Raw genomic sequence first — 15,374 nt, 5'->3', positions numbered from 1 at the left:
GAGGGATGGAGAGAGGGGAAGGCATAAAGCAAAAACGTCAACGATGACGTAAACAAATCATAACAAACATGATACAACATATAGATTGTTATGAAAACAAATGCTTCTTATGCCAGTGGTACAGTAGTATTTACAATATCAAGTCAGAGTAACTTGATATGAGTTCTATCCACCCTTACCCGCTTTATTTGCAGTCAGATTGGCAGTATAATCTGTTCATGACTTTACTTCATCGTAATGAAATAATGCTAGACTCCATTATGTGGTAAATACCTTATAGATGGGTAACTGCTTTATTCGACATGGTTAATACAATTTATGTTGAATCCTTATACATTAGCAAAGGTTAGAATTCGATAAAACAATTCCATTTTTACATCCCTCACGTGTGTTTGTATGTGGTTTCGTGTGTGTTATGATTAGAAAGGATATAAATAAACTGTGAATTTTCTATGATTGGTTCCCATTGAACATTTACTGTTGCCAATGTCATAATGAATTGATTACTAATAAAAAAAATGAGTACATATGTAATATTAGAAATAGATGTTTAATTCATTTGGTCGCCTCGACACGATATATAGTCTAACACTGAAGGGAAAGGCTAACATTACTCTCTCTCTTGGCGTGTAAACTTTACTAAAACTGGATAATTGTTTGTTTTAGTTTTACGGCCCATCAACAACTAAGGTCATATGGATGCTTGTACGAGTGAAAGTCGTAAGTCATCCTTATAAGGTGGATGAACTCTTAATTGTTTGTTTATTTAAATACAGGGCAAGCCTAAAATCCGTGTATTCTCTTCTGATAACAATCCATTGTAGCTCAGAGAGATTCCCATTGCACATACGAGGCAATACCTCTACTCCATTCGTTGTGGATTTCTATAAACGGAAAGGCGTAAAGCATAAGGATATGTTCGGAATGAAACAGTTCTGCTGACCTGCTAATATAAGTTGCTTAAACTGAAAAATGACACGGTCGAGTAATCTTACTATTGACAGAAACTTGGCCATGGGTTACCCCCTGATCATTTCAACTCAGGACATGCAATATACCAAATATATACAGAATAATTTACCAGTTTCTAAATGTGTAAGTTACATTATGAAAAGGATTGGAAAGCAAAAAATAGGAAAGTAGCGTGTTTGTGATCGTTATCAATACAGAATATGAGACATATTAAGCCTTTTTATTCCATAGCCAAATACAGCAAGAAAATACAGAAAGCAAAAGTGGAAGGTGTATACCGACAATCCATATCATGGATTGAAATATGAGTTTGTAAGTCGACACAGTTACTTTTTACTTTGATTGGAGGAAGGGGGGAGGGGTGCTGTTTTACTATCAGAATATGTCATGTCATCTCTACAGTAAATGGTATCAGTATATGATGATTGCTTTGGTGTCAGATATCTTCAACTTTCAATCGATGGAATAATAGAAACCGCCAGTTTGGTTACAGCTAAGTGGATCCATTTGTTCCATTTCGGAATTCCAACGGAAACTCCTTCACATTTAATATACTATTTCCGAAATATTCAGTCAGGGACACGACGATTGGAATAGGAATGATGTTCATTAGGAGTCCAGTTTTTATCTGAAATGAGAATACTATAAATAGTCGGTTGGTTGATTGATCGGATTAACGTCATACATACAGTCAGGGCCATTTAAGTACGGCCTTCCATGTGTTCGGTATGCATGTTTTTGGAGACTATATTCGTATTGTTACCGATTGTAATACCGCCATATTGGAGGCCTTTGATACTAGGGATAGTGTCTCGATTTATCTCCTTTCCATGTGGATGTATTCCGAATTTGCATATATTATTACAGAGTTATCTGTACTTGCGGGTAGTTATCGATTGTGACGTCATGTGTTTCGGACAAAACGACGTGAATTGCGCTCACAAAAAAATGACGTAACAATCGATACCTACCCGCAAGGGAGCTAACTCTGTAATATGCAAAGACGGACTACCTGCTATTTTACTGCTTTAGTGAGATGCTATGTATAATGTTACATACCATACGTCTCTTGTCGCCTCTCCAAGTGATTTTCTACAATACTTTATAATTGTAAAATTTTGAGGGTGTAAATTCTCGCGATTTACTTTTGGAACTTTTGGGTTTATTTTCGCCAATTCTTTTCGATAACATTTGAAAGCGTCATTCATTCGGCAGGCCGTAATATGAAATACTATGGTTTTGAAAAATATCGCGAAGTATAATATATGTATTTAGTCAATTTGGATTGAATTTAGCGTAATTAAAACAATTTGTGTTATTTCAAACATACAAATTTTTACTTTGATTACTAACGAAAAGACATTGACCACATACACATCTATGGTGTCTTTGATACACCTCAAAACACACGTACCATATCAATGACCTTGATATATCCATATGAATACAAATCACACGTACCATATCGATGACCTTGAGATATCTATATGAATACAAAACACATGTACCATATCAATGACCTTGAGATATCTATATGAATACAAAACACATGTACCATATCAATGACCTTGAGATATCCATATGAATACAAAACACACGTCCCATATCAATGACCTTGAAATATCTATATGAATACAAAACACATGTACCATATCAATGACCTTGAGATATCCATATTGATACAAAACACAAGTACCATATCAATGACCTTGAGATATCCATATGAATACACCACAGTATTGGGCGGTGTAGCTGCGGGTAACATAAACGAGATTGAGGCTGCTATCGTGACCGGAAGGACCAAATATAGCGGATTTACTTCCAACTTCAAAGCCTGTCAGAAGCAAAATATAAGTCATATGTCAGATTAATAAAATTAATATTAAAATAATATTATTGATTTTTTTTCAAAGTTGTAACTCATTTTGTGTTATTATTATTGTAGATATATCTAGCTTAAAATAGGTTTTGTTTCTATTATATTCTTCTTCGCAAAATGATTTCAGGTGTGAAACTAGCAAGGAGAAGGATAAAAGAAAAAAAGCGAGTTGCTCAAGATTTCTTAACTGAACCGCTATTTTTGGCGTACATTTAACTGAACTTTTAAAAGCCCGCTTGACAGAAAACTATATTCCAAACATTATGTAGAACACACAGATAATCTATAGCCACATTGATTTCTAGAGAAAGAGGAATGAGCACAAAGAGCATTACTTTATTACCTCATAAACCAAAGATATTAAACGTGAGTTTCATATATACGAAAACGTAAATAGATATATGGCACGTATCTATTTGTTGTTTTTGCTATCAATCTCTGCTCAGGGACCCATATTTACACACGCCCCTCATTATAGTCAGTAAGACATCAAGTCTTGTGTAATAAAGAGAGCCGATATGTTTATATTGTTGTAAAATTAGATGTCAATATAAAGGCACATTTATGGCAGCCCTATGAGTAGCTTATTGCACGATTATAAGTAAATTCACATCAACTTTGTTCTTAGCAACAAAAGAGTGTATCAATAAATCAGATAATCTAGTCTACTATACACAAAATAATTCAAATATAATGCTCCTTAAACAACAAGGGCCTTACTGTTAACGTAAACACCAAATGTATTAAAATGGACAACGAAACAAAATTTAATTTTAAATTACAGTAAGAGCAGGACAACAGAGCTTTATTTAACCTTTTTCTCTTTAACATTATTTTTATTTTGATATTTTTGATTGCGATATGAAAATCTGCAAAACTATTAATGGTTTTCATACTATAATTCATACGAATTATAAGAACGCTAAATCATATAATCATGTATATAGCTGTAGTGGTCTTCAACCGAGCTAAACAAAAGTATATGATCTGTATATATAAGGGTATATAATGCGCCTTTTCTCAATGTTTAGTTAATTGCTAGCAGGCGTTTGAACATTTACTTTCATATTGAAAACAATCCCATATCAATAGCATGGCATTTTGATTTTTCAGTGGTGGCGAATAAAGAATTACACAAGGAAAGTATTTTGATATTAACATGTAATGGACAAATTGAATTTTATTTTCCAATTATCGGTAAACAATATATACCTTGGTGTTTCAGTTCTGTACAAAAAAGTTGAGCTTCTTTATTTCCATATTTTTTCGCTTCAGGATATACTTTACTGAGTAGAAGATATTGTAAATATTGTAAAAAAAATTAACTCAAAAGCAATAGGTTATCGCAGTGATGAATTCGCGCATTCGCAATAATAGCCATACCGTAGACTGGGTTACCCGCCTTAGTACCAGTTCTCTCCGCTAGGCTGCGCGCGCTCTTAAATACTAAGACAGGTCATGGCCGCCATTTTGGTCAAGATCCTGACCAAAATGATTCTGATTGGTCAATTCAAATTAGCAAATCGTTGAGTTCATTATGACACGAAATTCCCTTCTGTTTACAATAGCAACGAGGTGGAAATAAAATTTCGATATTGTCTAGGATGCATTCAGCATTGAAAAGGTATTTGAAATAGTTTAAGAACGTTACGATTTCTGAAGTCTGAAGTTCCATAAATTACACTGACGTCATTATGTGTGTACCGGAAAACCCCTGAGTTTCTGCTTCAAAAGACAATTTCGCGTTTCAAACAACCAATACGCAACAAATAGTATGTTAAGTTATTTTCCACCAATAAATACTTAATATTGATTACCATTTACCATTGTATAGCAGACTAGAGGTCAGCAATTCAAAAATTGAATGTTGTTATTTTTTTGGCGAAAATATACAGACGCCATTTTGAAAAGGAATATCCCCTGAACGTTATAAATATTAGCCAATCAATTTCCAGGATCGATAGCCCTGACCTGTCGTTGTATTTTCGGAGCGAAGCCTAACGGAGAGTAGAAAAACTACGAAAGGCAATCTAGTCTAAGCTATACTGATATTGTGTAGAAAATAAAATAACCCAATTATATTTTATCGTGAAATTTCTTGCGGTAAAAATACCATTATCGTCAAATTATACATGTTTAAGGAGTACAGTGTCACAGAAAGTTTACACTAACTAACCACTTGTGCTAAAATCGGCAGCATTAGTGTACATGTAGCTGTGGCACTGTTGCTGGCCACTTCAGTGAAGCCAGCAACAATATAACTGAGGACTAGGTTGAGAACCCATATATCTAGACCACTACATACAGACAGCTTGTCCCCTATCCAGTCTGACAAGCCAGTTTCCTGTAATGTGATCAATAGTTCAAAGAATGCCTTACTAATATTTAATATCATTTATGTACTGCAATATTGTAGCTCAAAAGACTTTTAGACAGAGAATGGTGTCGTCTTAAGAGCTACAATTGGTGCCTATTACTGCTAATGGAGCATAGTAATGATTATTCAAACCATTATAAAACGTTTGTTTGCATTTATACGTACTTGTTTGATATCGCTTACCTACTAGGCAATTCAATTGAACCACATAAAATATCAAATTCTCATCGAGGCATTTTTTATATAACACATATATGAAGGTTTTTCTGAAGGGAATTTAGACGGCAAGTTCACAAATTGTGAATTTGACGTCTTGTGAGCGGTAAGGTAGATATTAAGAACGGTAGTTATGTTTGTTTTGGACAAAACTTATATGTAAATGCATGCACGCATAAAATAATTGGAAACCTTCAAAAATATAGAAAACAGTGCCCGAGTGACTTTCGGAGGCAGTGCTCCACTACGACACATAGGGACCAATTCGTACCCGGCTGAAAGGTATAGAAGGCCGGGTACGTTTATTCGTTCTATCATTTATGTAGTATAATTCAAATTATCAAAATAATTTCTTATTTTCTTTTGCAAATGACAATCTTATTATCAGATTAGTTGAAAACGTGAAATTTATTCTTTTTCTTTTATTTGCAAATGTTTAAGCTGGATAACAAATCTACGTTGCTAAGTAATAAAACATGGTCCCAATTTTCAAATGGCTATTTTACCAGGAAAACACTGCCAATTTAATGTGTTTGTGGTTCGATATGTCATATTAACATCGCCGTTCGTTAGTAATCTGATATATTACGGGCACGATTGTAAAATATGGACAAGGTATTCAAACAAATACTGCATTGTGTGAAATAAATATCATAATACGTATATTCATTATGTTTATTTACGTTCCGTGACACATGTCCTTTAAATTCGTACCAATTGCCATTAAAGATGACTTATTAAAATTATACATTTACATGCGAGGCGATACAAAATGGTCGTCTTTCCAACAATATACAACCGATCAATGACGTAGACTGCTACCTCTGTGTTACTGAATACTCTATCGTACTACAGCGAACCTTCGATAATCCGGATATCTTCGATAATCCGGACACCTTCGATAATCCGGACACCTTCGATAATCCGGACACCTTCGATTTTAGTCTAAAACGTCCGGATTACGAATTCACAGTCGTATTTTGTATTCTTAGTCAATATGTAACATTTAGGTAATCATTTCCCTTAAAATTTCCGTCCGGACTGAGAGTTTTTCGAACTATCGGCGTCCGAATTACCGGAGGTCGACTGTATAAATCTCAAATATAGATTTCAACTGCGTTATAAAATATGATTTGTGCCTTAAATCAATGGTACTTTTCTGGGAATAGATTCTTCCATCCACCGACACCGCCAAGATCACGAGTTATCCAAAGAGTGGACATTGCCAGAAAATGGGTGATAACTGCACCCTGGGCAAACCTGAAGCATGAAATTGGTAAATTCAACAACAAAATCTATACATTGTATGGTTTTATCGATCAGGTACAAATTATAATTGTTTCGGCGTAATTTCTTTTAGTTAGTTTTATTTTTTAAGACTATAGAATGTAAAGGTACTTGACATTATAATACCAATAAGGAAAGAGTGTTACTAACTGCCACAGAAATTGTATGTCATGATACCATATAACTTAACTAACCGAACCTAGGGCATCGTACTCCCTCTGCAAAACATTTCTTATCTCCAATGTGGTTTCCTTTGGTTGTTTCTTGCACAGTGACCTGAAGATTATAATCAACACATTATTATTTCAAATTAAATTATCCTGTCAAAGAATAAAAATACGTGTCGCAAATTCATTCAGTATTTTTTTTCTCAAAACTTCTAATTTGGTATGATTGAGTTCTTTTGCGATTTATTTTCGCGTCGTTCACTTTTTAGTGTATGCGAAAGTATATCTCCGTATACAAGATTATTACAGGTACATATTACATGTAAGTCACGGAATTAGATCGCCAAGGAAATGTCGTTAAGAAATAAAATACAAAATTAAGTCATCGAGAGAACTAGTTCATTGCAGTGCCTACATGTTATGCCATTGGTAGGTGTAATATGCATTTTTAATATGAATATACATTTGGACTTTTTAACGTTTCCTTGTTTTCATAGATGATGCTGCGCGAAAGATTAACATTGATATATGATTATTGCGTTATATTAGTACAAAATGCCGTACCTTAATCCAAGGAAATATACTACCAGCCAGATCCCTGACATAAATAGGAGTATGATGGTTATAGGGACGCCATATTGCATCCAAGATGTAAACGTGATAGGATTTTCCAATTTATATTTCTGAAATAGTCTGAAAATAAATACGTAAAATAAATATCAACATATCTTGGTAATCATACATTTTCAGTACGATAAGGAGCATGTGGAAAGATTTCTTTTGCTGTCATGAAAACGGTCTTCTAATCCTCCTTGTTATATTGATATTTGTTAACTGATCATCCACCTCACAATCTCCTCCAGTGTCAGTATACCTCTTCTAACATATAACAAACATAGTTATCATAGAGGAAGTAACTTTACTAGAGCCACTCCTGTCTATATAGACCATTCAAGGATCAAATAGTCTTCATAACCAAATTGTGTTTCTACACAGGTCTGTTGAAAGTAACTTATTGCGGACACTAGCAAGATGTTTTTTATTAAGCAGCTATACAGGGGTTGTCTCTATGGCAGGGTTTATTCTACATTTTTAAATATTTTATTTGTTTCATTTATCATTTATATATTAAAAATATAACAATTAATTAACATACTTTAATAAAACGCTAAGATACCATGGAACTGACGAAATGAATGCACTCACATGTCTGTTTGACCTTTCATGATGACCTTTCATGATGACCTTTCAGGATGACGTTAACCCCAGTACCGGTCAAGGTCGCAATGCCGCCTATGTTAGCAGCATAACAGATTGACAAACACAGAGCCTTGCATAGCGTCAGGTGGTCCTGGTGGGTTTGGTTTTCCTCGTCACTACAAAAGATGGATGTGTTTTTCTTAGAAAATACTACAAAGAGAATACATGGTTAGTATCTTACAATACAAGGTTTATTTTGGTGCGAGACTTAGGAAAGCCGAGATGACGAGGCATCTCGGCTTTCCGTGTCGAGCACCAAAATAGAACTTGTATTGTAAGATACTAATCGTGTATTCTGTTTATCCTGCAACTATTATGGCATTCAAAACGAAAGCAAATTTACAGTTATTTAGTTGGTTTCGCTCGAAGCGTGACGCTTCTTTGATGCGGAGGTAAATATTCATTCACTAAACCGAATGAGAGTGTACTCTGTTTTACTGCCGTGGGAAATAAACAAGCCCATTCACACACACCATCCGTAAATCCATGCAGTGTAATATATCACTGAAACAATATGAAAATACTCAAAAAACAATATAAACCCATTTAAGAATTACTTTGCAATACATACCTTTGTCATGAGTCAAGAAAAAAAACCACACCGCCATACGAGATTTTGGATACCGTAAAAATGACGTCATTCCGATGAATGTGACGTCACGTTTTAGCGGGACTGAATGACGTTTCATTCACCGGAAGGTTCAAGTTCTGGGTCAAGTTAGAAAAAGTTCCGTCAGATATGGAACAAATTCACGTGATCGTACTGACGGATAAAGCATTTCGTATTGACGGATAAAGCACAAGTTTATCCGGCAGTAGTTATCGGTCAGTATGTAGGACAGTTGCAGGATAAATACTATTTTTTTGATAAGGCATTCCCTATCAGTCCAAAGGTTTCATGTCTAAACTAGTAAGTCATACAAAAATTAAATGTAAATTTAATCAAATGCAAACCAAAAAGGAAAACAATATGGATGATATATTCATGCAATTATTTAACTGTAAGAGGTTGAATTAATTTAAGTTTGTCGATGGAGGCTGCCAACTTTTGTGGTTGTAACATTGACGACAAACTAGGTTTTTCGATTTCAGCTTTCAGACGTCTTTTAATTTCTGTTTTGTTAACATATGTTTCTTTGTACAGTAGAATCAGCGGAAAATCAGAGAGAAGGACAGAATCTGAACATGTAGAGGAGGTGTGATGTCTCGTTCAAGGGGATGTCATATAACTTTTGAATTTTGCTTATGTTGATATCTTTGATTAATTTAGTTTGAATCTTTATCATGACAACAGTAGTGATGACAATTCTTTCGCGATGGAAACAACTTAAAATAACACCTACCTTCCATTTTCTGCGGTTCTGGCTTTCTGTTCGGAAGAATATGCGTCCATTGACACATGTTGAGTATCTTGTTTCCAATACGAGTCTTGGTCAGCGTTATCTTTTTTATAATATATATACAATGAATATACAAATAATATTTACATTCGTTTTTATCATACTTTGACGCACGACTGGAAATCAATCCGCTACTTTATATTGTCTGAAATAGTATTACCTGGTTGAATGATATCTAACCTTATATCTATATCGCGAACATTTTTAAAACCTTTAAAATTTGACTTTCTCGTTTTAAGATCAAATCGCGAAAATTTGGTCCACGGCTATACGGTAACATTTTATCTGTATTAGATTCCTAAAGTGAAGGATTACAGTATTTCACTTTAATTTTTAAATATTTTCTTTGAGTTTGAAAGTATGATGTAATAAATACCGTTAAAGTAAATTGAAGTAAAGTAATTTTTGAACCAATAAGGCAAACTGTACTTATTTTCCCCAAATTAAATTTCAATGCAAATGTGGGTTTCAACAGAATAACTTTTAACAGTGCAATGATGAATTCGCGCGTTCAACATAATGGCCAAAGATATAAACAACGTAAGAAATACAGTTAAGGCAATCATAATTTAGCTCATACTTTCTGGTGCGAAAAGTGCTACAATAAGATAACAACTAAAATATGTACATATGACAGTAATTGTCTGTGATAAGATATTGAAGGATGATCATTTTACCTGTACAGGAGGCATCTTTTTCGGCTTTATGGGCGTGTTTCAGTTGTACAAGTACCGCGTTAGGTATGGGTAACATCATTACAGATGTGGCTGTATCACTCATCCACATAAAGAGGAAACAAGTCGGAATCATCATCCCTAGCATCAACCTAGAACAGTAATATCACAGGTAATTTGCTATTGATATATTTTTGATAAACAATAACCTAACTTATCTGTGAAAATGAAAAAAAACCTTTATTAAATACATGTTGCTGGGATGGATTGTGTATACTTGAACGGTAATATAGCAGGTAGTTCTATGATTATCGTTTCCTGAAATAACAAGCCAATTATTCTAGGTAACGAGAAACGCCTTTGTAAGATATTTGTGAGGCAATTATCTGAAGAAATTTCACCATGAAAATTTTGCACAATTAATGTAAAACACACATTTTTATCCTGGGGAAAACTGAAAATAGAATATAAACTTTAGGAATGCACTCTATACAATGGTTGCATACCACGTTTTGTATGAAGAATAAATTTCCTTGCACGACTTTCTCGACGATATCATTGTTTCATATGTACATCAGAACGAACGGGGAGAAGATAAATTTGACATTTCAATGAAAGTGAAAGAATAAAATTGTCATTATAAAACAAGGGAAAATGTGATTTTTCTTATAACGGCTGTCTCATGAGTACTACGCCCATTTTAATTAAAATCATTATCTACATGTATAAGCTTTAAAATAAAATCAACGGAATCCGTAACATCTGGCCCATAGTTTCCCCATTCAAAGCAATTCGAAGCATAACCTATTTTCCCAGCAAAACTGCAGTAACAAAAAATCTAGTCAATCTTACACAATAAGAAGAAAAACGATGTTTTTACCAGTGAGGCTCCGCTCCAAACCAAAGGAGGACTCGCAATGCGAACAGCTTGTGGATGTTCCAGCGTTTTATGGCGTAGGCAAGGATGAGTCCCCCAACAAACAACATGGATGTGTCCTAGAGTAAAAACAATGATGTACATAAATTATTCATCAATACCTTTAAAACAGTACAAAGTCCTTTACAAATTTTCGGGCTCTCGGCCATCTTCGGGTACGTGGAACCAAAAACCAACTATGTAAAATCCATCTTGAACTTTTTAATGAATTCAAGATGGATGATTTAACATAAGATGGGCTTTACAAAGCTGGGTTTTTGTTTCCATGTACCAAGAGGCCGAAAATTGTGTAAAGGAACAGACATTTGTACTGTTTAAATTTCTCCCTCTGAAGGATTATTGTTTGAAAATGCTTATTTGATTGATGCAGCATCTTGTCATAAACATAATTTTCTTAGTCAGTCGCATGATGAGTATTTTAGACACCAATATGATGGGTAGAATATGTGTGTCAAGTGGACACGGATATCTCAACCCGAGTGTAATGTCGTGGATTATCAACACGAGACTTGTCGTATTTCATCCCAAAATACGTCGCTATGCGTCAAAACTGATGATGTCATCGGTAATGTTCACCGCGGTTACGAAACATGTATTAGTGAGATTACGTAATTATATAAAGCGTGTGAACTGCATTTCAACTCCTGTGTAAAATAAAAGTTTCTTTTCCCAAGCGTCCATAGGATATCTTTGTGAAGTATATATGTCAAAAATATTATTTTGGATGCATTAAATTGTGACAAGGACACCTTCCTTTGTTCCCATTTTTTCATTTCTTACTGATTTCATACTGTTATTTACTCGTATCAAGTATTTCGCAATTTTAAATCAAACAAAAATATATATACTTTACAAATGTATCGGTTTTGAATTTTTGCGATCTGACTGTCCGAGTATAATTATTATTCAACCATTTTCCTATATTTTGCTGGTCGAAGCTTTGCGGTCATAGTATACGTCATTATCCTGCTAAATTGGAAAACTTGTGCTCAATCTCATTGTATATAAAAATTACACAATAAAATATGTTTAAAAAAAATCCCCCTAAATGGTGAAAATAATCTGCTATACGCTAACACTTGACAGACACTACCCTCTACAGAAGCAAAACACATACGTTCACATGCGCTGTTGATATATCTTTAGCGTTTGCTATTCCAACCAAAGGAAACACCACTACAGGAAGCAGTGCTGTCACGGCAATGGGCAAAGCCTCTGTGATCCAAAATACAGATACCAACAGAATTACAAAGCCACATTTCGCCTTCTGTAAAATATAGAAGGTATAGAACGTTGTAAAACTATTACTGTTAAGCAAATTATTTTTGCGTGTGCTTAAATTTCGCGTATGTTGTGAGTTAAATAAATCTGGGTAAAATGTTCTTATCACAGGTAAAATAGAACTACATGTATATGAGTTGCATAATTCTATATCGCGAAAGTGGATCGCCGCTAAAATGTTTTTGGGCATGACAACGCGAAATTCAGTCGCGGCAAAAATGTTGTTAGACATCACAACGCAAAATTTAGTCACCGCTAAAATGTTGATAGACATGGCAACGCGAAAATAAGTCGCCGTCAAAATGTTGTTGGACACGGCAACGCAATATTAAGTCGCCACTAAAATGTTGTAAGACATGGTAACGCGAAATCAAGTCGCAGCTGAAATGTTGTAACAGATGGCAACACGAAATTAAGTCGCCGTCAAAATGTTGTTAGACACGGCAACGCAAAATTAAGTCGCCGTCAAAATGTTTTAAGACATGGAAGCGTAATATTAAGTCGCCGCTAAAATGTTGTAACAAATGGTAACGCGAAATTAAGTGGCCGCAATAATGTTGTTAGACATTACAACGCGAAATTTAGTTGCCGCAAAAATATTGTTTGACATGACAACGCGAAATTTAGTTGCCGCAAAAATATTATTAGACATGACAGCGCGAAATTTAGTTGCCGCAAAAATATTGTTTGACATGACAACGCGAAATTTAGTTACCGCAAAAAAATTATTAGACATGACAGCGCGAAATTAAGTTGCCGTAAATGTTGTTTGAGATGGCAACGCGAAATTAAGTTGCCGCAAAAATGTTGTAAGACATGGCAACGCGAAATTATGTTGCTGCAAAAATGTTGTTATACATGGTAAGGCGAAAGTGACCAGAATTTACAAGCCAAATGACACTATATCTACCGAGTACATTTATCTTCTCACCTGGCCTTCAGCAGCAAAGACAATAGGAAGTAATACCAGGGGTGTGCGAGGATAACAACAAACAGTTTCCTTAAGTCCCAAATATTTTTCAAAACTCGATTCGCCATTACCATACATTCTCCTAGTGTAAGTATGTATATACCTATAGTAAATAAGTAAGTAGTGTAGATATTACATCCGTTCTATATACGAGATAACCCCGAAATCTTCTAATCAAACCTGATGCGAAACAACGAGAGAATGATGGGTACGATTTAATTAAGGGGTACATTTATTTATTGTTTTCTAGTTTTGTTTTACCTTTTATTTTTCAAGTTAAAACCGCCCGATATCCAAAAACTTCTTCCGTGTAATATTATTTTGCATAGGTCAATAATTCAATTGTCTTGTTTTCATAAAAAAATCCGAGAATGACGCGAAACCTCAACGTTATCGTGACGTCACAATAGAAAAAGAATCCCTTGCAAAATCACTGAAATGGTAGATTTAAGCATTGAGCATCTTTCAACTGACATTCCTAGTCAATATGAATGCCAACTGGACGGAGGCAAATTTTATAAAACGCGCTAACGCTTCATGCTTGATTTGCCTCTGTCCAGTTGGCATTCATATTGGATACGAATTCCAACTGAAAGACGTTCAATGCTTATATTTACATTTAGTAATAATTTTGTGTTGAAATATCATGGAAATTTGCGTCTATAATGAATTTTTTATTCGGTATCGTCAAAGATGGGACAGCCATTTGAACAGCCGTTTTCCGTGATCGCTGGCATGACAATTGTGACGTTACAATGATAATGACGTTATGATAAGCGATTGACGCTCATAGTCTATATGACTACAAACTGTGCTTGGTAAGGATTACAGAGTGGAACTGCACTGAAAATGTAAATGTTTAAATATATGTACTTTTTTGATTAAATTATAAGCATTGATGTCACTGTTTTTCAATTTAAAAAAATTGTTTCACACAGCTTGCAAACAATTTCTTTTTATACCCCGTAAAAAAATAGTTACATCAATGCTTAAAAAAAATCAAGAATGGCGCGAGACCCCGACGTTATCGTGGCGTAATAAAACAGACATTGGCGTTGCGTATCGATTCGGAAAAAAATATATCGCAAAATCTCTAGAATGGAACATTTAAACCTGTTTTTTTTTTCTTAAATGGATTATTAAATTAATAAATGTCCTATATTCATCAGCGGCGATATATTCCAAAGTCACCATATAACATCAACCGTGGCAACTTCAGTGACATCAAAATGGTCACGTTTTGGGTGTGAGTTATATCCAGATATACGTCACATTAGCGTAGTGAGTAGTAAATACAAGTGATAACTGGTCTATCGTAACAGGATATAGAGCAAAGGTACATATCGCCAGAGTAATTTAAAATTTGTTAATGCCATATCTACGTAGATATTTCATTTCAGCTTGGAATCACATTGTACAGTATGTATTACGAGGAATCGTTCTGGTTACATCATCCCGTCTTTTGTAGTTTTAATGTGTTATGTTCTGAAATAAACGTCCTATTTATCAAAGGAACAACTTCGTATTACAATTGCCAACTGTTTTAGTATACAAAGGGGTGCAACTCTTGTACTTTTTAACACACGCTGTGTATCTACATTGGCTGGTTGTGTAAGAACTAGCCGAATAGCTATATATACACCACACAAGTAAAAACGGGAAGTTTTTTTTTTATAACATTCTCAAGTATATTGAAACAAGACATATTGATAAAAAATATACCCTAATTTCATTTTGCAGATACTGTACAGCGCTGACGAATGGTAATTTGTATTTACTAAAAACATAAGCAGGTGGATCTAAGTTTTTTTCTTCAATTACAAATGTTAATTACTATACACTTTCACCACCATTGAAAAGTTTGAGCTTCTTATTTTAAATCAATATAGATTTTTTAAAAATAATTAAGTGCATCCCGAAAAAAACAAATCCCCTCTATGGAATATGATAAATT

General features: G+C 34.4%; 1 protein-coding gene and 1 long non-coding RNA gene across 2 annotated transcripts; both read right to left on the bottom strand.

Moving 5' to 3' along the window:
• Positions 1 to 6,137: 6,137 nt before the first annotated feature.
• LOC138331853 (uncharacterized) lies at positions 6,138 to 7,586 on the bottom strand. Its single transcript, XR_011209732.1, has 3 exons — positions 7,463 to 7,586; positions 6,926 to 7,007; positions 6,138 to 6,704 (listed from the first exon to the last, which is right to left on the bottom strand). It is a non-coding gene; the product is annotated as an uncharacterized lncRNA (long non-coding RNA).
• A 534-nt stretch (positions 7,587 to 8,120) lies between these two features.
• LOC138330659 (Na(+)/citrate cotransporter-like) lies at positions 8,121 to 13,498 on the bottom strand. The gene is made up of 6 exons (XM_069278209.1): positions 13,382 to 13,498; positions 12,287 to 12,436; positions 11,113 to 11,228; positions 10,236 to 10,384; positions 9,502 to 9,601; positions 8,121 to 8,274 (listed from the first exon to the last, which is right to left on the bottom strand). Exons 1-6 carry the CDS (start codon positions 13,496 to 13,498, stop codon positions 8,121 to 8,123), a joined length of 786 nt encoding a protein of 261 aa, XP_069134310.1.
• Between the last annotated feature and the right edge of the window lie 1,876 nt (positions 13,499 to 15,374).

Source organism: Argopecten irradians, chromosome 9, assembly GCF_041381155.1.
Source record: "Argopecten irradians isolate NY chromosome 9, Ai_NY, whole genome shotgun sequence".
Classification (NCBI taxonomy): Eukaryota; Metazoa; Mollusca; class Bivalvia; order Pectinida; family Pectinidae; genus Argopecten; species Argopecten irradians.
Note: the sequence above shows the minus strand (reverse complement) of the source record. Positions and strands in the feature narration are given on the sequence as shown.

Coding starts and splice junctions, on each gene's coding strand:
- LOC138330659 (XM_069278209.1), bottom strand. CDS start 13,498: ATGTATGGTAATGGCGAATCGAGTTTTGAAAAATATTTGGGACTTAAG. Junction 12,437..13,381: donor TCTTTGCTGCTGAAGGCCAG/GTGAGAAGATAA, acceptor TATATTTTACAG/AAGGCGAAATGTGGCTTTGT. Junction 11,229..12,286: donor TATCAACAGCGCATGTGAAC/GTATGTGTTTTG, acceptor TTTTTACTCTAG/GACACATCCATGTTGTTTGT.